The 23,687-nt window shown below is 38.2% G+C and overlaps 1 protein-coding gene across 2 annotated transcripts in view; it reads right to left on the minus strand.

Moving 5' to 3' along the window:
• The window catches only part of LOC114052062 (IQ domain-containing protein K-like), a 138,516-nt gene that overhangs the window by 5,126 nt on the left and 109,703 nt on the right, over positions 1-23,687 (minus strand). Inside the window, exon 9 of one of the 2 annotated variants that reach the window (XR_003570217.1) lies at positions 1,017-1,149. Coding sequence is in view for 1 of the 2 variants with exons in the window: in XM_027874478.1 (XP_027730279.1) it covers positions 1,088-1,149 (62 nt within the window). In the remaining variant the exon portion in view is untranslated. Of the gene's footprint in view, positions 1-457; positions 1,150-23,687 lie in introns of those variants that run through there. The other variant, XM_027874478.1, reaches the window with a different exon arrangement.

Here is a 23,687-nt window from a genome sequence, read left to right on the forward strand (position 1 = left end):
AAGCTGTACAAAAAGGGAACATTGTAGCTTTTATAATCAAACGATTTGACTATTATTATACCAGCTTACCCAGCAGGTGCTTTTTATTAATTGATTAAGAACAGAAGCTCACTTTTGATAGATAATATATATTTATTAAATGTATTAATGTGTATTTTATAATGTACTTTCCCCCTCCCTCCCTACCCCGCTGCTGACCGTTGCATACTTAAAAAGAATATCTTTAAAGAATTTTCAAGACAATCAATGTGTACCATAAATGACTGTATATAAGAATACAAATTAAGAAGGTTGTAAAGCATGGGCAAATGTGTTTTATTTTCAAAATGCTGTTCTTAACAAAAAATAAAGGCTTTACTATTTACGTACAATGTTTGTTGTAACTTGTTAAAACGGCCTAACAACATTTTTCTTCATAATCAGGCCCTATGGCTATTCTCAGGACTTTAGATTTAGTGACTGCAAATTGGAGAGTGAATGTGGACTTGATATTAATTTCAGCAGGAAGCTAAAGACCTCTCTACCATATTTTTGACTTAGAGGTTTGAGGTGAAAACTCACTCTGGTCTCCTCTTTTCATTGCTTGCATTTGCACTCCTGTAGGTTCTAGTGAGTGTTAAGGATTGTCATGACCCAAAAAATACTGTTCTCCTTTGAAATTAAGTACTTCAGTAGCAAAGGAATTCAAAATGAGCAAATATTTGCAAAAAACTGTAGCTTCAGGTAAAGAAAACCCAGAATTCCCAGGTTTGGGATCTCAGTTTGAAAATGAATCTTTGGAATTGCAACTAAGAAGTTCACAAAAGGTGGGGAAATGGATTTGAATGCTTAGAGAGAACCAGAAAATGGTGCATTATCTGTTAGGACTAGGGGATAGGCAGCTAGAGTACCAATGTCACACTGCATTTCAAAGCAGTTTTGTACTGCAGGAGGGAAACATCTAGACCAGTGACTGTTTGTGGGGAAAGCTCCAGAGAATAATGATAGTAAGTTTGTACATAATCGACTCTACCTACATGCTTCATTTTGCCCAGCATGCACAGAACTTTTGTGTCTGAGACTCAGGAATGCAAGAGGCAGATGCCATTCACTTGTCTGGGACATCTGTGATGGTGGGAGGCTGCTCTTCATCCTCTAATGTGCATTTCACTGCAATGGAAAGAAGACTCATTAACAGAGACTTTGGCGAAACACCCTCTAACAAGGATGCTGCAGATATGAGGGGTGATTCTTAAGGTATGCTTGTATATTGGGAATGGGAACTTTATGGACTGCCTACCATCAAAAGTTTAAAAGATCATCATAACCAACAACCCCAAACTGAGTTTGCGTCCCAGGTTCGTTTCAGGGGAAGGTCAAAAGTGTTCTTTTCAGGTCTTGTAGCTTTAAGGAAGTTTTACTGAAATATGGCAGTTTTCAGTTTCACAGCTCAACACACCCCACCCCTAAAGAGTCAAAATCAGGATATCACTGAGGACAACAACAAGGTCAGTGGAGATTTCATTTCTTGTATGTCACAGTCTGGGCAAGAATATGATCCAGGTGATTTCCCCTGTTCTGCCAAACAGGAAAGATAGCTAAAGACAGAGTTGAGTTGTCTGTGAAAGTAATCAATCCTAAACAAATAAAAGCCTCCTCACAACCCTCCAAAAAGGGGGAAAATCTGAGAAAATGAAGCCCAACTGAAAATTAACTCTTGTTGTTCTGTGCTTCAGGTACCATTTTTGCCTGCCCATTATTGTTAATACAAAAAAAAGTTACTGTATGCCCTTCTATGTAGATGAGTGCACTGTTTATAAAGACAGAGTATTTATTTTCCCCTAGTAAGGAGGAATTGTACTTTAGTTATCCATACTATCTGGTTCCCCTGCAGGATGCAAAATTAACCTGTCTTGGGCGAATGGGCATGGCCCATGGCTATGAAGCATAGGTGAGTGGTACTGCTTTTTAGCCTGTCCATATGTCAGACCCCTGACATTAGTGTTAATAGCAACATAGGCAAGCCCACTGAGCTAACTGACCTCACCAAGTAGTCCTACAGTGCTGAAGAGTTTAGAAAAACCTACCCTTGGAAATAGCTACACTGAGAGAACAAGCTAGAATGAGTGGCACAGGCTTTGAATGCATTGCTACTATGATTTATGTGTCATATAACTGGATATTACCCTGAATTTTTGATCTGCTTGGCTTCTATTGAAGTCACTGTGAGTTCCACTGCTAAATTCCTGCACAGCTTTTTTTTCTGTGAATTTGTTAAAGTTAATAGAATTAAAACATCTTCTTGGACATTTTGAACACTGTTATCCATCATGTAGTTAAAGACAGTCTAACATGAACACTAATCTCCAATTGTAGTGTATAGACTGGCTTCTCAGTTTTCTGATCCATCATCTTTATACACTCATATATAATAACAAGCTTAATCCATGAAGCAACACTGGGTCCAGCTGGCCTTTCCACATATGCTTAACCAAGCCTCAATTTTTTCAGCTTGTGTACAAGAATACAGGCAGACATCAAATTATCTAGGATTCAGAAAAACTGATCTACTTTGGGAAACAAGAAAATAGCAAATAGCATACTTAGAGTTGCACTTTATTTGAAAGACATCTGTATTCAGGTCTTTGCTAAGCTACAGAGTCAGAACTTCAAATCAATAGGGAACTTTTAAATGAGAAAGAGAGTGGGGAAAGGGAGGATAATGACTGTTAAATTAGCATTACATCTAATTTTTTTTGCACTTAAGAGATATAAAGAATCACAACCAATTTGTAGATCATGGTCAGAAAGAAAATCTATTAAGAGAAAGGTTAGAAGCATACTGTTATGTAGGATCTCCCAGTGGTGTACCAATGCGCACACATCCTCAGACATGAATATTGCAAAATCAGAATTGAAATGGATTTAGAGATCATTTAGTCCAGAGGTGTCAAACATAAGACTTGAACACTCTGGAATGAGCCCAAACCAGATGAAAATGTAACTGGGGAATGTTTAACAAAATAAATAAAAACATAATAAAACACAGATAATATTACACTTTAAAACTAAGTCAGTATGTGGCCCACAGAGACTCATTCAGTTTAGTGGCTCTCGTTCCTATTTGAGTTTGATATCACTGATCTAGTTCAACCTGATACATGAATCACTTTTACCATGTCCCCTTCAAGTGATCCTCTAGCTTCTGCTTGGACACTTCTAATGTCAAGGAATTGACATTAGAATCTCTGGAGGAAGCAACTGTTGATATTTTTGTTGTTACAATAGTTAAGAGACACCAAATTTGGATAAGTCATGAAGTATTTGGGTTCTTAGCATTCCTCAGCTAGTCTATTTATCATGCCTTTTACTCTAGAAAATAAAAACTGCGTCAGGTATGAAAACTAAAAAATAAAACAAAAAAAACTGTGTAGTTGGTCAGTGAGTTCCCTGGTTCATCCATATGAGTCTCTTTGGAAAGTTTCCCTTCCACATTGGAATCATTTGTGTTGTCAGAATGTTCATCTTGAAAGTATCCAAAACTTATTGGGCCAACTTCACTTCTAGAATCTGGGGCCATGAGTTGCTGCTTACGTTTTCTTTGAACTTTTAAAATCTTTTCTCTAAATCTAGAGTGTGCACCAAACTGACCAGTTTTCCCTTTTTTATTTGTAACAATCTGAAATAGTCACTTTCTCACGAGGTTCCTGTCCTTTCTATTTCGGTAATCCTGTTCTTCGTATTGAGCAGAACCAAGTCCAGCAGAGCAGTTCCCTTGGCCTCCTGCTCTGCCTTTGAAGTATGAAATTATTATTAATGCAAGCTGAGCATTTATCAGCTGCTCTGATTCTAACAGAGCATTCCAGCAGAGAACAAGCTAAAGAACAGAACACTGAGGACAAGCATTTTTAAGAAATAGAAGGAGGATGAGAAGCCAGCATAGCAGAGAAAGAAGAAATAGAGAGCAGAGCAAGTACTGAGTTTGGATTCAGAAGGCTTCCAAGTTCAAGTTCTGTTATTTTGTTATCATGTGACCTCAGGCAAACCACTTCACCTTTCTAGGTCTCATTTACTTCAGGTGAAGAACTGGCCTAGAGTAGGACCAGTCCTCCTACTACCATGGACAAGGGTCCTTTCAACCTTAATCTGTTTTTTTTTATTAATTTATTTATTTTGATTTGTCAACAATCACTTCCATAAGCTTTTGAGTTTTACATTTTTCTCCCCCTCTCTTCCCACCTCCCTCCCCAAGACTTCGAGAAATCTGATATAGGCTATACATATACATTCTTATTAAACATTTTCACATTAATAATGTTGTAAGGAAGAATTAGAACCAATAGGAGGAATCACCAGAAAGAAGAATCAAAACAAAACAGAAGAAAAAAATAGCAAATAGTATGCTTCGATCTGCATTCCAACTCCACAGTTCTTTCTTTGGATGTGGATAGCATTTTCTATCATGAGACCTTTGGAGATACCTTAGATCCTTGCATTGCTGAGAAGGGCTAAGACTTATCAACGTTAGTCATCTCACATCAGGGCTGTTGCTGTGTACAGCATTCTCCTGGTTCTGCTCACTTTACTCAGCATCAGTCCATAGAAGTCTTTCCAGGTTTTTCTGAAGTCTACCTGCTCATCATTTCTTGTAGCACAATAGTATTCCATTACATTCATATGCCACAACTTGTTCAACCATTCCCCAATTGATGGGCGTTCCCTCAATTTCCAATTCTTGGCCACCACAAAAAGAGTTACTATAAATATTTTTGTACATGTGGGTCCTTTTCCCATTTTTATGATCTCTTTGGGATACAGCCCTAGAAGTGCTATTGCTGGATCAAAGGGTATGCACATTTTTATAGCCCTTTGGGTATAGTTCCAAATTAGTCTCCAAAATGGTTGGATCATAAAATCTCAATTTAAAGAAGCCTTTCCCAATCCCCCTTAATTCTGGTGCCTTCTTTCTGTTAATGCCAATTTTGCCTATCTATTTCTTGTCTGTACATAGTTGTTTGCAAGTGAGCTCTTTAAGAGCAAAGTTTGTCTTCTGACTTTCATTGTGTCCCCAGTGTTTAGCTCAGTGCCTGGCCCATAGTAGGTCCTTAACAAATATTTATTGACTGCCTGACTGAATAGATCCTTGTTATTTATCATCTGTGCACTGCTCCTCCCCAACAGGTAGAATAACTAGCTCACAGCCTTCTCTCTTCCAATCCCTGCCCCCTCTTCAAACAACCTAGACTTCCAGGTCCTCAACCTCCTCAATTCCCATGACCTCTATCTTCAAACTACTTTAACCTTCACAAAAAAATCCAACTAAATTGGCTTCAAGTGCTGAAATTCCTAATTATAGGTAGGAAGGGACCGGTTTTGCTGCTCTCCTAGTTTTCTTTTTTCTTTTTTTTTTTTTTTAGGCAGTTGGGGTTAAGTGACTTGCCCAGGGTCACACAGCTAGTTAAGTGTCAAGTGTCTGGTCTGAGGCCGGATTTGAACTCAAATCCTCCTGACTCCCAGGGCCGGTGCTCTGTCCACTGCACCACCTCGCTGCCTCTCTCCCCTAGTTTTCTATGCAGTTAGAAAAAGGGTCTGGAAAATAGATTCTTAACCTTTGTTGTGTCATGGACCCTTTGGCTTTTGGGTGAAGCCTATGGGACTCTTCTCTGAATAATGTTTTTAAATACATAAAACTAAATACATCGAATTATAAAGAAAACCAGAAGTCAGCGAAAATTAAAAATGCAATTTTGTTCCTATGCAAGTTCACAGAGATTCCCTGCTATCAATCCATGGACCCTGGACAACAAACCATTTTTATGGAACTGTATTTGTTGCCTGCCAGATGAAAAACTTTTTTGCCATCACAGTGAAGCTGTTTTATTTTCCTGGCTCACAACTGCCAGAAGCCACTAGCCATGGCACAACCACATTAATAACTGTGGATGGCAAACTGAACATTTTTCCTCCATTTGCCAGGTGGTTCCTCTCACCCTGGAGGTTTTCTTGTTTACATTTTTTTTAATTCATGCCATATTCTTTAGGGGATTAAACATCATTTTGACTAACAGTCTATTAGTAGTACACCCTACATTTCTTTGTTCTACTGTAGGCTTCTGCAGGATGCTTTGAAGAAAGAAAGCTGTTAACTTCACATTTAGTTTTTGGCAGAAGGACAGGTGCCACATTTTGCTTGCTGCACGTCTTGGTGCCTTTCTATCAGCAATAACAAAGCCAATTCAAGAAGGTCTGTGATGAGAGAAGAACTTAGAAACCCTGAAAGAGGAGCCAGATGAACAGCTGAGACTACCAGGATATGAGAACTACCACAACTATGCATGATAATAAGATGATAACAATACCTAAATGATTAAGGGCATTATCTCCCCTGAGCTCAGTCTGTGACCTGTTAATTTATATTAATCGCAAAAAAAAAAACCCAGTCATAAATAAAGGTTACTTCAACCTAATAATCAGAGCAGAAATTCAAATGCAGAGGGTTCAAAAGTCAAGACGTGAATTGTTTGGAATGGGCAAGGAAGACTGACTGAGCAGTAAAGATCCAACCTAAATAAAAATGCTGTATACACATGTAAAAACTGTTGTTCAAATGGAAAAACTAATAATGATCCTACAGAAAAGACAAGGAAATAACTTTCTGCTTTTCCACGGAAAGGTGAGGAACTTGGAGAGCAACATGTTGCACATTTTGGCATATAGTCACCTTATTTGTTTCTTCTTTAAAGGGAAGAGTTAATGGTGGAGGGAAGTAAGGAAAGGGGAAGGAGGGAGATATCAAGAAATAACTGATATAAACACAAAAGGCCTAATAAAACTTATTTTGGGAATTTAAAAAAAAGATTGAAATAAAAAATTCTGTCCAGCTAAAGACCAAAGGGGAGACACTAAAAACAAATCAAAAGAATAACTAAAATGATCTTGGTGCAGTATGCAGTTAGGTGGAAAGGGAGGGAATTAATTATATCAAAACCATCAAATCTGTCTTGTAAAAGGTTGAGAAAAGCTGTAAGTAGGTCCACCTGAAAAGTGAAGTAAAACAGTTTTGAATAGTAGTAATCATATTTTTATACAACATTATTAGCAAAATGTCTGTGTCCTCAGGTTCCCCACCCCTGGTTAGCCTAAAAGCCAGTGTACTTTTTTTTTTTCTTTTTGAGACTCCCTGTTTTGCCTGGGCTGGAAGTACAGCAGCCACTGAAGGACTGACCCCAATCCCAATTGGCACATGAACTTTGACCTGCTAGTTTCCAACCTGGACAGGTTAGCTCCTCAGGTGGTGTGGTGGCTAGCCCTTCACTGCTGAGGAAAGAGGTTCACATCTACATGCAGGACTTGGGACAAACATCCAGCAGGTTTGCCCACTGAAGATAAGAACCCTACAGGAGAGATTACAGACATGGCCACTGAGGTAGGCAATAACCCATCTTTAAAAATAGTTACATCTCAGCCAAAGGACATTTATCCTGCAATCACAAGAATATGGAATGACTGACCAACGAAGGAGCAGGACCAAGGTTTTCTTCCCACTAGGCAATATTTGAAAATTATGCCCCTATATTTCTGTCACCCAGGGTATATGACCCTTCACTGTAACATATGGATATCACAGAAATTTGGGGTTGGCAAGGCCTTAAGTCCTCTAGTTCAAGCCCTTCATATTAAAATTGGAGCAACTGAAGCCGTAATATATGAAGTAACTTGTCTTAAGATACATGGGTACAAAGTGGCAGAGCTGGGGTTCAAAACCAGGTCTGCTGACTTCAATTCCAGTACTCTTTCTCTCATAGTTTTTGGTTTGGACAACAAAGGGACTTGAATTTGACAGCTATCACCACTATCCATGAAAGGACTCCTTTATTCTGGTTGGCTGAACTAACCAATCACTCTATCTTCTATTATTTTTGTGACCTTTAACAAATTCAATTCAACAAATATTTCACAAGACATAACAAAATAAATACTGATATGCCACAGAGACTGGAATTTCCTGATATTAATACTATGTGCATTTATAAAATCATTAAAAAGTATCTTTCCTAAATATGTACATCAATAAGAGAGAGAAATAGCAAGTCAATGAATTGGGCATGCAAATATAAAAGCCAAAAAAGAACAAATTAAAAATTATCAATTAAACATCAAAATGAAAATCTTGCAAATCAAAGGAGAGATTAATAAAATTGAAAGTAAAAATAATCTAATAAACTAGGAACTGGTTTTATGGAAAAAAACAGATAAACCATTGTTTAATTTGATTTTTTAAAAAAAAGGAAAAAAGAAAACCAAATCACAGTACCAAAAATGAAAAGGGTTGAATGCAACACTAATATAGATGAAATTAAAGCAATTGCTTTATTAGGAGCTATTATGCCCAATTATGGGCCAGTAAAACTGACAAAATGAATAGGTAGATATTTACAAAAATATAAATTGCCCAGATTAACAAAAGAATACATAAAATACTTAAATAACATTATCTTAGAAAAAGAAATTGAAAGCCATAAATGAGCTCCCTAAGAAAAAATCCCCAGGACCAGATGGATTCACAGGTTTTGATACCTAAGCCAAGGAGAACAAAAATAGAAAGTTACAGGTCAATTTTCCTAATGAATATTGATGAAAAAAATTTTCATAAAATACTAGCAGGGAGATTACAGCAATTTATCACAAAGATTGTGCACTATGACCAGGTGGGATTTATACCAGCAATACAGTACTGGTTCAATATTAGGAAAACTACAAGCATAACTGACCATGTAAATAACAAAAACAAGAAAAAAATAACATATCAATAGATGCAGAAAAAACCTTTGACAAAATCCAACATCCGTTCCTGTTACAAAAGACTAGAAAGCATAGGAATAAATGGAGTCTTTCTTAAAATGATAAGTAGTATCTAAAGCCAAGAGCAAGCATTATTTGTAATGGGGGAAAAAAAAACTTTCCAATAAAATCAAGGATGAAGCAAGGATGCCCATTATCACCACTATTATTTAGTATTGTATTAGAAATGCTAGGGCAGCTAGGTGGCACAGTGGATAAAGCACCAGCCTTGGAGTCAGGAGGACCTGAGTTCAAATCCAGTCACTTGACACTTACTAGCTATGTAACCCTGGGAAGTCATTTAACCCCAACTGCCTCAAAAAAAGAAAAAAAAAATGCTAGCAAGAACAAATGGGAAAAGGATCCACATGTACAAAAATACTTATAGCAGCTTTTTCTGTGGTGGCAAAGAATTGGAAATTGAGGGGATGCCCATCAATTGGGGAATGGCTGAACAAGTTGTGGCATATGAATGTAATGGAATACTACTGTGCTATAAGAAACGATGAGCAGGCAGACTTCAGAAAAACCTGGAAAGACTTGCATGAATTGATTCTGAGTGAAGTGAGCAGAACCAAGAGAATGTTGTACACAGCAACAGCCCTGATGTGAGATGACTAACGTTGATAGACTTAGCCCTTCTTAGCAATGCAAGGATCTAAGACATCTCTAAAAGTCCCATGATGGAAAATGCTATCCACATCCAAAGAGAGAACTATGGAGTTGGAATGCAGATCAAAGCATACTATTTGCTACTTTTTTTTCCTTCTCTTTTGTTTTGTCTTTTCTTTCTTGTGGTTCCTCCTATTGGTTCTAATTCTTCTTTACAAGATGACTAATATGAAAATATATTTAATGGGAATGTATATGTAGAGCCTATATCAGATTGAATGCTGTCTTGGGGAGGAAGGGGGGAGGGGAGGGGGAGAAAATTTAAAACTCAAAAGCTTATGGAAGTGATTGTTGAAAATTAAAAATAAATTAATAAAAAAATAAAGAAATGCTAGCTAGAGCAATACAGCAAAAGAAATTGAAGGAATAAAAATAGACAATGAGGAAACAAAACTATCTTTGCAGATGATATGATGGTATACTTAAAGAACCCTAGAGAATCAACTTAAAAACTAGTTGAAACAATCAACAACTTTTGCAAAGTTGCAGAATATAAAATAAACCCACATCATCATTTCTATATATTACCAACAAAAGCCGACAAGAAGAGATAGAAAGAGAAATTATATTTAAAATAACTGTAGACAATATAAAATACTTGGGAGTCAAGACAAAACCAGGGACTATAAGAACACAATTACAAAACACTTTTCACACAAATACAGATCTAAACAATAGAAGAAATATTAATTGCTTATGGGTAGGTTGAGTCAATATAATAAAAATCATAACTCTACTAAATTAATTTACTAATTCAATGCTATACCAATCAAAGTACCAAAGAAGTATTCTATAGATCCAGAAAAAAAATTAAAAATTCATCTGTGGAACAAACGATCAAGAATATCAAGAGAATTAATGAACAAAAAAAATGTAAAGGAGGCAACCCAATGGTACCAGATTTCAAAATATGTTACAAAGTAGTAATCATCAAAACAATATGGAACTGGCTAAGAAATAGAGTGGTGGATCAGTGGAATAGATTAGGTACACAATACACAATAGTAAGTTACCATAGTAATCCAGTGTTTGATAAATCCTGAGATCCAAGCTTTGGGGGCAAGAACTTACCATTTGACAAAAATTGCTGGGAAAACTTAGAAAGCAGTTTGGCAGAAATTAGGCAAAGACAGATATCTTACACCATATACCAAGATAAGGTCAAAATGGGTAGATGATTTAGACATAAAGGATTATATCATAACTAAATTAGAGGCACATGGAAAAAATGTATCTATTAGAACTATGGATAAGGGAAGAGTTTAAGACCAAAACAAGAGATAGAGAGGATCACAAGAAGCAAAATGGGTAATTTTGATTATATGAAATTAAAAAGCCATTCCCCAATTGATGAGCATCTCCTCAATTTCTAATTCTTGGCCATCACAATCAGAGCAGCTATAAATATTTTTGTATGTGTGGGTCCTTTTCCTTTTTTTATGATCTCTTTGGTATACAGACCTAGAAGTGCACAAAGAAAACCAGTGCAGTCAAAATTAAAAGGAAGGAAGAAAACTGGGGTAGAAAGCTTTTCATCAAGTTTCTCTGCTAAAAATTCCATGTCTCAAATATATAAGGAACTGACCCAAATTTACAAAAATTAGAGCCACCATCCAATTGATAAATGGTCAAAGAATATGAACAGGAAAGTTTTCAGAAGAAATCAAAGCTATCAAGAGTCATAGAAAAAATACTCTAAATTAGAGAAATACAAGTTAAAACAACTTTGAAGTACCACCTCACACCTATCAGATTGGCTAACATGACAGAAAAAGAAAATGACAAAATGCTGAAGGGATGTGGAAAAATTGGGACACTAATGCACTGTTGGCGGAGTTGTAATCTGGTCCAACCATTCTGGAGAACAATTATGCCCAAAGAGCTATAAAACTGTGCTTACCCTTTGACCCAGAAATACCACTACTAGGTTTATATCAAGGGGAAAGTATATATTTGTAGAAAAATATTTATAGCAGCTTTTTTTGTGGTGGCAAAGAATTGGAAATCAAGGGGATGCCCATCAGTTGGGGAATGGATGAACAAGTTGTGGTATACACTTGTAATGGAATACTATTGTGCTATAAAAATGATGAGCAGCATACTTTCAGAAAAAAAAACTGGGAAGACATATGAACTGCTGATGCAAAGTGAAATAAGTAGAACCAGGAAAACACTGAACTCAGTAACAGCAATACTTAAGGATGATCAACAGTGAAAGACTTAGCTACTCTGATCAAGACAAGAACAGTTCCAAAGACCCATAATGTCTGACCCAGCAATAGCTCTTCTAGGTCTGTATACCAAAGAGATCATAAAAAAAGGAAAAGGACCCACACGTACAAAAATATTTATAGCAGCTCTGTTTGTGGTGGCAAAGAATTGGAAATTGAGGAGATGCCAATCAATTAGGGAAAAGCTGAACAAGTTGTGGTATATGAATGTAATGAAATGCTGTTGTTCCATAAGAAATGATGAGCAGGTAGACTTCAGAAAAAACCTGGAAAGACTTACATGAACTGATGCTGAGTGAAATGAGCAGAACCAGGAGAACACTGTACACAGTAACAGCAACATTGTGCAATGGCCAACTTTGATAAGACTACTCTTCTCAAAAATACGAGGATCTAAGACAATTCCAAAAGACTCATGATGGAAAATGCTATCCACATTCAGAGAAAGAATTATAGAGTCTGAATGCAGATTGAAGCATATTACTTTCTCTCTTTTTTTGTTTTCTCTTTCTCGTGGTTTTTCCCTTTGGTTATAATTCTTCTTTACAACATGACTAATGTGGAAATATGTTTAATATGATTGTACATGTAGAGCCTGTATCAGATTACATGACATTTTGGGGAGGGGGGAATGGAGGGAGGGGGAGAAAATTTAGAATCAAAATCTTATAGAAGTGAATGTTGAAAACTAAAAACAAATAAATAAATAATTTTTTTTAAAAGAGCTGCTATAAATATCTTTGTACATGTGGGTCCTTTTCCCTCTTTTATGATCTCTTCAGGATACAGACCTAGTAGTGCTGTTATTGCTGGATCAAAGGGTATGCACATACAAAGGTATGCCCTTTGGGCATAATTCCAAATTGCTCTCCAGAATGGCTGGATCAGTTCACAATTCCACCAACAATGCATTAGTGTTTCAATTTTCCCACATCATCTCCAATATTTATCATTTTCCTTTTTTTGTCATATTAGCCAATCTGATAGATGTGAGGTGGTACCTCAGAGTTATTTTAGTTTGCATTTCTCTAATCAATAGTGATTTAGAGCATTTTTTTTTTTCATGTGACTATAGATAGCTTTAATTTCTTCATCTGAAAACTGCCTGTTCATATCCTTTGACCATCTTATCAGTTGGGGAATTGTGAGAGACTGTCTGATGTTGACTACTGCCAAGTGGGGGTTGTGGCAAGATTGGGGTAGGATCTGGGTATTTGGAAGTCGAGGCAGGGGCTGTGGTAGGCGGAGTTGTGGTGAACTGGGATGGGCTGGATACGGAGAAGTCCTGAGGCAGTGGGCAGTGCTATATGAGATAAGCTGGGAAAGGTACAGGATACAAGGAAGTAGCGGAGCACGTGCTCCTGAGGCAGGGGGCTGTGCCACGTGGGAGTGGGACGGCAGAGGACGAGTTCCCTTTACTTAGTCCCCTCCCTATATGCAACGTCAACCCCAGACGCCTCCTTCCTGTGTCCTTCCTGACTTCCTGGGTCACGTACCTTCCCTTTGTGTAGCACTGACCCCAGACGCCTCCTCCCGGTATCTGGGCCTGACTTCCTAGGTCACGTATTCTTTGTCTATGCACTAATCCCAGACGCCTCCCTCCTGTATCCGGTCCTAGCCTCCTGCGTCACTTCCTCTCCCTTGGTGCGCTAAACTCAGACAGCCCCTTCCGGTATCTGACCCTACAATCATTGACTAGTAGGCGGGCTGAGGAGGAGGGGCTAAGTAGGTACTTAAGGAACGATTGTGGTCGGGATCATGCTCTCTTTGCTCCTGCTCTGTTGCTCTGGCCTTCCTGCTTGGCCTTGCTGTGATGGCCTCTGAATAAAGCTCAGGTGTTGGCACCTCCTGATGGGTTCGTCTCTGTGTGTTTATCCGGGTAGGCTCCGAAGACTGGTAAGTAGTGTGACTCTGGCAGCCTGCTCCTTATAGGAGGAGAGTGCACGGCGCAGCTGGCACAAGGAGTGCACGGCACGGCCGGCACAGGGAATGACCTGTATTCTTATAAATTTGACTCAGTTTTCTATATATTTTAGAAATGAGGCCTTTATCAGAGACACTGACTGTAAAAATTCTTCCCCAGCTTTCTGCTTCCCTTCTAATCTTGGTTGAATTGGCTTTGTTTGACGCATTTTGTAAAAAGTCCCACCAATAATGGTTAAAATAAAACAAGTTTTGGTGCTTGTGAGATGTAGTATGACATAGTAGAGGTAGCTAGGTAGCACAGTGGATAGAATTCTGGGCCTGAAGTCAGGAAAACTCATCTTTTTGAGTTCAAATCTGGCTTTAGATACTTATTAACTGTGTGACCCTGAACAAGTCACTTAATCCTTTTTGCCTCAGTTTCCTCATCTGTAAAATGATCTGGAGAAGGAAACGGCAGACCACTCCAGTATCTTTGCCAAGGAAACCCTAAATGGGGTCATGAAGTGTCAGACACAATTGAAACGATTGAACAACAACATGGCACAGATTGAGAGCTAGCCTTGAAGCCTGGAAGACCCGAATCCCATTTCTGACACATAGTGGCTGTGTGACCTTGGGAAAATTATTTACTCTCCTTCAGTGCTCTAGGCCAGTGGTGTCAATCTCAAATATAAATGGATCTTTGGCCTAAAATTGACTTGGAAAACTACAAATTAACATTATCTATGTTGTACTGTATTTTTATTTAGCTTGTTAAGCATTTCCCAGTTACATTTTAATCTGGGTCCTGCAGTACTCAGAAGTTTTGCCAATCCATTGTGGCAGTGGGCCCCGAATTTGACACCTCTGCTCTAGGCAATTCTCAGAGCCTATAAATTGCAGAGAACTTGCTGACCTACTTTGAGAGAGGGAGCTTCCTCATCTGGGAATTCCCTGTCCCAATGAAATCATGTAAGTCCAGTTTCTATCCTATCTTTTGGTGCTTACCAAGGAAATCTTAAGTTAACTGGAAAATTCACTTATGTGGAACACCCTATTTCTTGATGCCAGATAAATGAGGTCTTGCTGTAGGGTTATTTTAGGAAGAAAGTCTCAGTATTAAAAAGCCTTATTAAGTTCCTGAGGAAAATTCTGACCTGACCATTCACTAATAGTTACCATGTTTTATTAATTTCCAGACAATATTACTAAAGTAAACTTCCTGAAAAACATCCTTTAAGGCAACATTACAGTGGTTGTAACTTCCTTTGTTCAGGAAAAGTCAGCATCCATAAGGTCAAAAAAATCATAGAATTATAAAAGCCTGAGAAGGAATCTTAGCATTTAGTACAACCTTCTCATTTTACACAGAAATTGGGGTTCTAAGAGGCTGTCACTTGCCAAAGGTCATGCAACTAGTTGGCACAGAGGTGGGATATGAGCCCCGGGACTCTTTAAGGAATACCACACTATTAGTATGTATTCCACTGATTTGGTCAACCTTATGCTCTATTGAGAGGGACATTAAGGCTGAGGTTTTACAGCTGTATTTTAAAACAATCACATCTGATGTGTCCCAGTCATTAAAATATTTAAAAGTTCCATGCCTTCAAAAGATGTGTGAATCATGGGTGTGAATGAATCCCACAGAATCACATCAGTAGTGTCTTATGACTTTTATTTATCACTACATTCTCAGCTGTTGCTGCTGCCAAGATTAAACCTTCAAACCATCCAAAGCATTTTGAATTGACTTGAGGTAAACAGCTCACATCCAATTCTGATTGTCAATGGCTTTGTATTTAAATGTTATTTTTAAGAAAAATAAAAATTCTGTTCATTTTTGGATTGTTTTCTCTTGACCGCTTAATAAATACTTTTTCATAGTTTTAAAATATGCACATAAATAATTGATGCAGCATTGACTGGTCACTAAAATTCTTGAGTCAAAATTGTAGAGATAAGCTTCAATTTACAAATTCAGTCTACAAAATCCCAAATTTGTAAATGGGGTTAAGCGGGGGAGGGGGAAGGATACTTACATTCCAGAGGATTTAACCATAGAGTTCCTTTCAATAGCAGCTCCTATGACACATCTAAAATATATCTCAATCAGAACTACCTCAAGTAAATTGAGATACTGTATATTGACACAGAAATGGAAGAAAAATAGTATTTTCAGAGAAGTCTCCTCTATTATTATAGTCAACATTGTCTTTACCATGGTTTTCTTCTGGAAACCTCAAAAACGCCCATTAAAACTTGATACAGGGACAGAGATTAGATCCAGTATAAGGAGCTCTCAGGTGAGGAAATTCCCTCTACCAATGCAAGTAGACAACTTGCTCAGCGTTAATCAATTGTAGCTGATTAGAGCACTGAGTGGATTGTTGTTGTTTGTCCTTCATTTTCGAAGAGGACCATGATATCATGGAGGTGATACCATGACGTGCAAATGAATTGGATTTAAGTGAGGGAGTGTTGTGCAAAGTCACCAGCTTAACTTTCTTCTCTGGAGCTATCTGGGTTCAGTGGCCAGATATACATCAGGATGACTGAAGATGGCCCCAGATACGGTGGAAGACCATGGCTTTTTAAAGCTAATGTCTTTAACAGGTTTCAGTTTGATTGAGGCAATGCCTATTTAGTGATTAAGGGTAGGTTAAAAAAAAAAAAGAGGTAAAGAATGGCATCTTTAAGGTAGTCCAGAAAAAAAAGAAAAGAAATCCCTCAGGGTTTCTGGCCAAAACAGAAACAATTATTATTTACATTCACTCTGAGAAATGTAGCCCATAAACCGAAGGAAGGAAGGAAGGAAAAAGTTCCAGTTGGGTCCCCAGGGTCACTCAGCCAGTATGCATCAGACACAGGACTTAAACACAGCTGGTTTTGAGGTCAGCTTTATATCCATTATGACACACTGCCTAACTTTATAAGTTATTCCTTCCACATTGCAGGGGTGTAAAATTTGAGTTGATATTATACAACACTACATATATTTTATGCATTTCTGAGTTTCTAAACTTTTTCTTTATCAATTGCTGGCCTTCACATGTCATCTTCAGCTTCTGCAAAACTCCCCCAAAATTCCCATTTAATTTCTTATGCCAACCTGCAATATATCAAAACCTTGATGGGGAATGTCAAGATGTGTATGGGATAACTTTACAAGAATACCTCCAATAAATGTCTCCATTGATGTTATCAAAAATACATTAATATAGTATAAATCAAGCCCTATTGGACCAAATTAAAATCTCACTGTAAGTCAAAGTACATCTCTAGAGATTGAAAACTCTTTCCTCATTCCTCACACCCAGGAGCCCACTCAGGAGTCAGTAATGCCTCTGCTAATCAGAAACCTTGATGGGCAGGCCCAAGGAAGTACCAGTCAGTAAAGGAGTGCTCTCCTCCAACATCATATCAAGTCTGGCCCCCATCCCAACTGAAGAGAATGAGTAAAGTGGCACTCATTACTTGTCTTTGTTTTTTGGGTGAGATTGCAGTGAACATGAAAGTGTGTAGAAGTCTTGTATCCTTACCACCCACGACTAGGAGGAGCTTCTTTGGGGTAGTTCCCCTTCATCAGCCTGCCAAGCAAGAAACCTCAAGTCTCCGTGGCAGAAGAATGGCAAATTTGTAGAGAGTAGAATTACTGGAGCTATAGCTAGAAATTCTGGTGCCTTGAGCCAGCAAAATGAACACATAGGGACAAGTACAAAAGGTGACATAACTTTTAAAATAAAATTTAGATGGCTGTGGAGAGATCCTAGGACATAAGATCCCCTGAGAGGAGAGATCCAGGACACCACCCCTGGGAGAGGGGGAAAAGAGTAGAACAACACCAAGTCAGAGAGGAACTTTCCTGGGCTTTGGAAAGGCCTCACAATCCCACCTCTTCACTATACTATAGTAAAGAAAGGCTGCACTCCAGGCTTCTTCTACCATGCCCCAGTTATTCATCCAGAAGCCTCACTCCAGTCCTGGAATTCACAGATTGGAAGTACCCTCCACCGCTGTGGCCTTTCCCTGAATGCCTCTTCCTGGAATTTCCATTTAAGGAGAGAGCCCAGGTCATCCTCTTCAGGCTGTACTCTAACACTCTAGATTTTCTCTACCATGTCCCCATGCTGGGTAGAGGAAATGCTACCCTCCCCAACCCCACTTTTTAGATTTATTTTATATGCTGTCTTCTCCAATTAGATTGTAAGCTCCTTGAAGGAAAAGACTGTCTTTATTTCTCCTTGTTTTTGTATCCACAATGCTTGTCACATAGTGCTTAGTTGATTGAGTTGGACTGATAAATGGCATTCAAGGGAGTCCTTGACACACATACACACACACACACACACACACACACACACACACGAATCTTTGGTCTATGTTTCATTATGGGCCAGGTGATCAATCAACATTAGTGTTGACACTCCATCTCCCCCTCTCCCTCCCCGCCACAGCCCCCCAGCAATGCCACTATAAAGGAATGCAATGGAGGAACAGTTTGGTTTAGGCACACTGAGGAGAGTTCACTCTGGCTGGCTGCAGTCACTTTAGAGAAGGGATAGCCTATCCCCCAGAAAGTCTGGCACATCCCCTTTCAATACAGGCAATAATCCCTGACTATCCAACTCCCAAGGATAGGTAGGGATGGAAGTGACAGGTAAGGGGCACAATGGTTAGGGAAGGTATGGCCACAGTTGTCTTCCTCAAATCCAAGATACATCAGGAACATGCGAACTATGTTGCAGCGAATGATTAGGCCCCAGGAGAGAAGCATAACAGGAACAGGACCATCTGAGATGTTGGCCTGAGCAAGGGAGCAAGGGTGGCTGGATGCAGGGTGCTGGGACACAGAACCAACAGAGAACTTTGAGGCACCATAAGCCAAAGGACCTGCCAGAAGGTGGAAAGAAAGCACTCCCTTAGCTGTTGACTATCTTCCTGACCTATTAGTTTCTATGTGCTAGAGTAAAAGTGCTGTCTTTACTTTATAAATTTCAGTACCTTAGGGTAAAGGTCTTAATTGTTCCACCCTAGTATCTAGTATCATCCTAGTAATCTCTTAGTATTACAATTACTAATATTGTATAGTCTCAGATCTCTGTAGCGACCAAATTTTAAGTTTTGTTAATGTGAATTTGGGTTTCTCATATATTCATAGCACCAACACCTTCTCTGTTTTCTACCACTTGCTCTGGGAATTACAATTAAATCAAAATTACTATTGCTACTAGAAAGAGCATGTCAATAAACTTCACTCACCCACTCCCTATATGTGTTGTCTCCCTCTTTTAGAATGTAAGCTCTTTGAGTGTAGAGACTGTTTCACTTTTGTAATGATATCCTCAGTGCTCAGCATAATACTTGGTACATAGTAAAGGCAGCTAGGTGGCACAGTGGATAGAGCATTGAGCTTGGAATCATAAATATTCATCTTCCTGAGTTCAAATATGACCTCAGACACTTAGCTCTGTGACCCTAGGCAAATCATTTAACCCTGTTTGCCTCAGTTTCCTCATCTGTAAAATGAGCTGGAGAAGGAATAGCAAACCACTCCACTACCTCTGTCAAGAAAACCCCCAATAGGGTCACAGAGAGTTGGACACGACTAAAAAAATGACTGAACAACAAGAGCTTAATAAATGCTCTTCCTTTTTTCTTTTTCCCTTCCTTCCCTTTTTTCTTTCCTGTCTTTCATTTCTTTCTTTCAGTCTATAATACAAGTCTTTTAGATACTTGAAAATAGCGATCATATCTGCTCACTTCTCCTATTCTTGAAGCCAAACCTCCCCAGTTCTTTCAACTAACCATGTTGCATGATTTTGAGGTTATTCACTATGGATGCTATCCAGCTTAACATCTGTCCTAAAATATGTCATCCAGGGGCAGCTAGGTGGCACAGTGGATAGAGCTCTGGCCCTGGAGTCAGCAGCAACTGAGTTCAAATCCAGTCTCAGACCAGACACTTGACATTCACTAACTGTGTGACCCTAGGCAAGTCATTGAACCCCAACTGCCTCACAAACGAAAAAAAAAAAGTCATCCAGAAAAAATCAGAGCAAAACCACTCACGGCACAAGTCTGTGCCATACAAAACTAAGAAAAGGCTTACAATAATTGTTTGTATTAATGCTAAAAATCCTTAGTTTGGAATTAGCTCTTGCTCCATATGGGCTATGGCCACCTTGGTGATACCCATATTTAATAGACCTCTGACATGAACCGTCTTAAACAAGCAGAAATACCTAAAAAGACAATTGTTTTCTAAAAGTCTTGAATATTTGTAGTAATTATCACAAATAATTTAAAACTTAGGGATGAAAATATTGTTGTATTCTCACCCTGACATCTTAAATGATTGGATAAATACTTAATGATCACCTACTATATCAGCATGGTGTAGTGGAGAGATTAATGGACTTAAGAGTCAGAAAAACCTAGGTTCCCACCTCTGACACGAGTTGTGTGATCATGGACAAGTCACTTCCTCTGCCTCAGTTTGCTCACATATAAAATTGGAATAATAAGATCTGTCACACATCTCTTTTGAGACTAACATGAGACAATGGACATAAAGTGCTTTGTAAACCTTAAAGTGCTGATAAATGTCAGTTATTATTATCACGCACAAGGCACTCACTGTGCTACAGACTATGAAGGATACAAAGATGAACAGAACTAGGTTTCCTGCCCTCAAGAAGCTTACAACTTAGTAGCAGATAAGATGTGAACAAAAAATAACTATAATACAAGCCACTAAATCTGAGTGTAATGGATGAAATACTTTAAGAATTCAGATGAAGGACAGAGGATGACTTCTGGCTTTATGAAAGAGGTGGCATTTAAGTCAGACAGGATTTCAAGAGGTAAAGATGGAGGTAAAGGGCATTAGTGAGTTTGGAAAGTCCAGAATATGTTGACCAGGAAATTCAGGAGAGGTTTTGTGAGATAAGCCTTGAAAGATATACTCAGGTTGACTGGTTGCAGCTCTCACATGTCATGTTCAAGAGTTTCTACTCCATGGCATAGGCAGTATGAAACCATTAAAGGATTTTGATTAGAGTAGCAATTCTACTACAGCAAAATTAACTGCTATTTCTACAGGGACGTTTTATTACCTGAAATTTCATCTGCACAGATTTCTTGACTTTGCCTAATCTTATCCAAATAACACTCATTCTGATACTTCCTATTAATCATCCATGTGACAGCAAATAAGAATGAAAAATGCATGACATGTTTAATGACATATCTAGCCCATCATTTATGAAAAGGTCATCAAACAAGTCAGACTTAATCAAAAGATAAATGTGCAAATGGATGTGTAACAATATGAAGAACAACCATATTAGAATATTTCTAATTCTAATTTCTTGGCTACTGGGAGGAGGCACTACTAGATGTCTACAAAGCACATTTGGATGCACTCCTCCCCTGGAGAAGCACTTTTCCCTTACTGCTGCCTGCTGGAACTTTCCATAAGGCCACTAATTTTAGCTTCACTTGGTGACTAATGCGATACTCCAGGGTGATAATATCAGGGTTTTAATTAGATGACCACTAGATGGGGGGTAAGGGTTGATACATTTCCAACCTATAAAAAATTTTTTGGCATCACAATTAGGAATTGAAAAACTTTTCAAAGTAAACATGCAATACATGATTAAACTCTTCACACTTAAGTCATAGCCAGATAAATTAAAACAAGCAATCATTCCACAGGCAAGCAGTAGCCTAACACATTGCCCACCTCAGAATCCTCCAAGTCTCTTAAACTAAAAGGTTCTGGATAGGTTTACATCAACAAGCTGCCCTAGGGTTCTGAGGATTCCTTATCACTAAGGGAAAAAAATAAAAATAATCTTTTGAAAATGGAAGCATTGAAATATCTGCTAAAACATTTCAGCCTCCATTAACTTTGGGGAAAGAGCTTTGAAAATGTCCTTCCAGCAAACCCAGATTGCAGCTACTTGATTTTATATCACTAGTTTTCTCTATTTCCAGTCTAGAAAGAGTCAAATCTGAAAACTGGCAGAAAGCACAGGGCACTCAGGCCCTAAATATAGATCAGGGTGGTGAATTTAATGGAGCAGCAATGTTGGCTTAGTGCTCCTGAGTAGAATACATGCCAATTAAATGGAATGGCTTCTTCAAATGCAAAGACTTAAAGAAACACATGGTTCCCCCCTTCTCATTGTGGGAAAGCCCCTTCTAACTTTAAAAATTCTACCACCATTCTAAGAAGATTAGGTGCTGGTGAACACTAGACAATGCATACAATCTCATTCTTTTTGACAGACTTCTATGCAGTCCTGATATACAGAAAATCTATCTTAACATCAACTGCATTAAGAATGGGGCCACTATTATGTTCTATACACTGCCCTCTGCACTTCTGGTGAACAGTAATATTTGGGGTGGATTTTTCTTTAAATAGTGTAATGAAGTTTAAACCTTTATCCTATACTATCACCAATATAAATGGATCAAAGGGGTGATCCAGGAAAACAATTTATGGTATAACAGTGTCGTAAAGACAAACAACTTTGAAAGCCTGAAGAGCTTTGGTCAATACAAAGATGAACCATGATTCCAGAGGACTGATGATAAATACCCTACCTACCTCCTGACAGAGAGCTGGATGGGCTAAAGAGCCATAATAAAATACAAATTTTTGCACACCACCAATTTAGGGATTTGTTTTGTTTGTTTGTTTTTGCTAGGCAATGGAGTTAAGTGACTTGCCCAGGGTCACACAGCTATTATGTGTCAGATTAAACTCAAGTCCTCCTGAATCCAGGGCAGGTGCTCTATCTACTGCACCACCTAGCTGCCCCCAGGTATTTGTTTTGTTTGACTATGCATATCTGTTAGAAGGATTTTGTTTTTCTTTTGGGGGGTGGTAGGAAGGGTTGAAGGGAGAGGAAAAAAAATACTTGTTTATCAAAAAAAAAATAAAATTTAATTACAAAAGAAGAGTTGGATGAGTCCCTCCTTCAGGGCTATTACCAAATTCACTTTGGTTGCTAACAATTGCAGAGCACCTTTGTTTATATGAGCATGTGTCTTTTTATCTCCAGGGTTCTAAACATGACAGATTTGGGATAATTTTGGGTGGGATAATTCTCCCTTTCCCTTGGTCTGGTTTAGACATATTAAACCTCAGACCCTAAAGTCTGGTTTACCTATTCTCTTTCATAAGAAAATAACTTAAACAGGGCACAAGTTGGGCCATGATAGATATGACACACACCTAAGTCCATTTATTTCTTGTAGTTTTTTTTAAAGTCAATAATAATAACAATAATAATAATAATAATAGCTAACATTTATATAACAACAGTGGTGCAATGGATAGAGTGCTGAACCTGGAGTCATAAAAACCAGAGTTCAAATCCTGCCTTAGACAATTACTAGCTACATAACCCTAGGCAAGTCACTTAACCTCTGTCTACTTCAGTTTCCTAATCTGTAAAATTGGGATAATAGCATCTACCTCCCAAGGTTGTTGTAAGGATTAAATATAATATTTGTAAAGGGCTTCACAAACCTTATAGCACTATGTAAATGCTAGCTATATATTAGTACTTTGCTATATGTTGCTGCTTTTAGCTATGTTAGTACTTTTAGCTATATGTTAGTTTGCAAAGTGTTTTAGTGATGGAACCACATTTTTCCTCTGGAAATATTCCCAATATTTGGGCAAAAAGTAGCAAAAATTCTTAGAAAATTCCATGCATTTAATAATTCACCAAACCATTGGATTCAGAGATGAAACTTAGACATGATTTTGTACAAGCCCCTTTCTTTATAGATGAGGAAACTATGTCCCAGAGAGGTGGAAACGATTTACTTAAAATCACATAGCTCATTACTTGTAAATCTAAAATTCGAACACAGCTCTCCTAACTCATAGTCCAAATAAAACTCCATCACAATGAACGATATTTCAAACAAGTGTAGCATCCACTAAGAGATATGTGATGGAGGGGCCCTTTTCCACTCCCCATCTTACACATACACACACACACACACACACACACACACACACACACACAC

Source organism: Vombatus ursinus, unplaced genomic scaffold (genome assembly GCF_900497805.2).
Source record: "Vombatus ursinus unplaced genomic scaffold, bare-nosed wombat genome assembly UNPS02014807.1, whole genome shotgun sequence".
NCBI lineage: Eukaryota > Metazoa > Chordata > Mammalia > Diprotodontia > Vombatidae > Vombatus > Vombatus ursinus.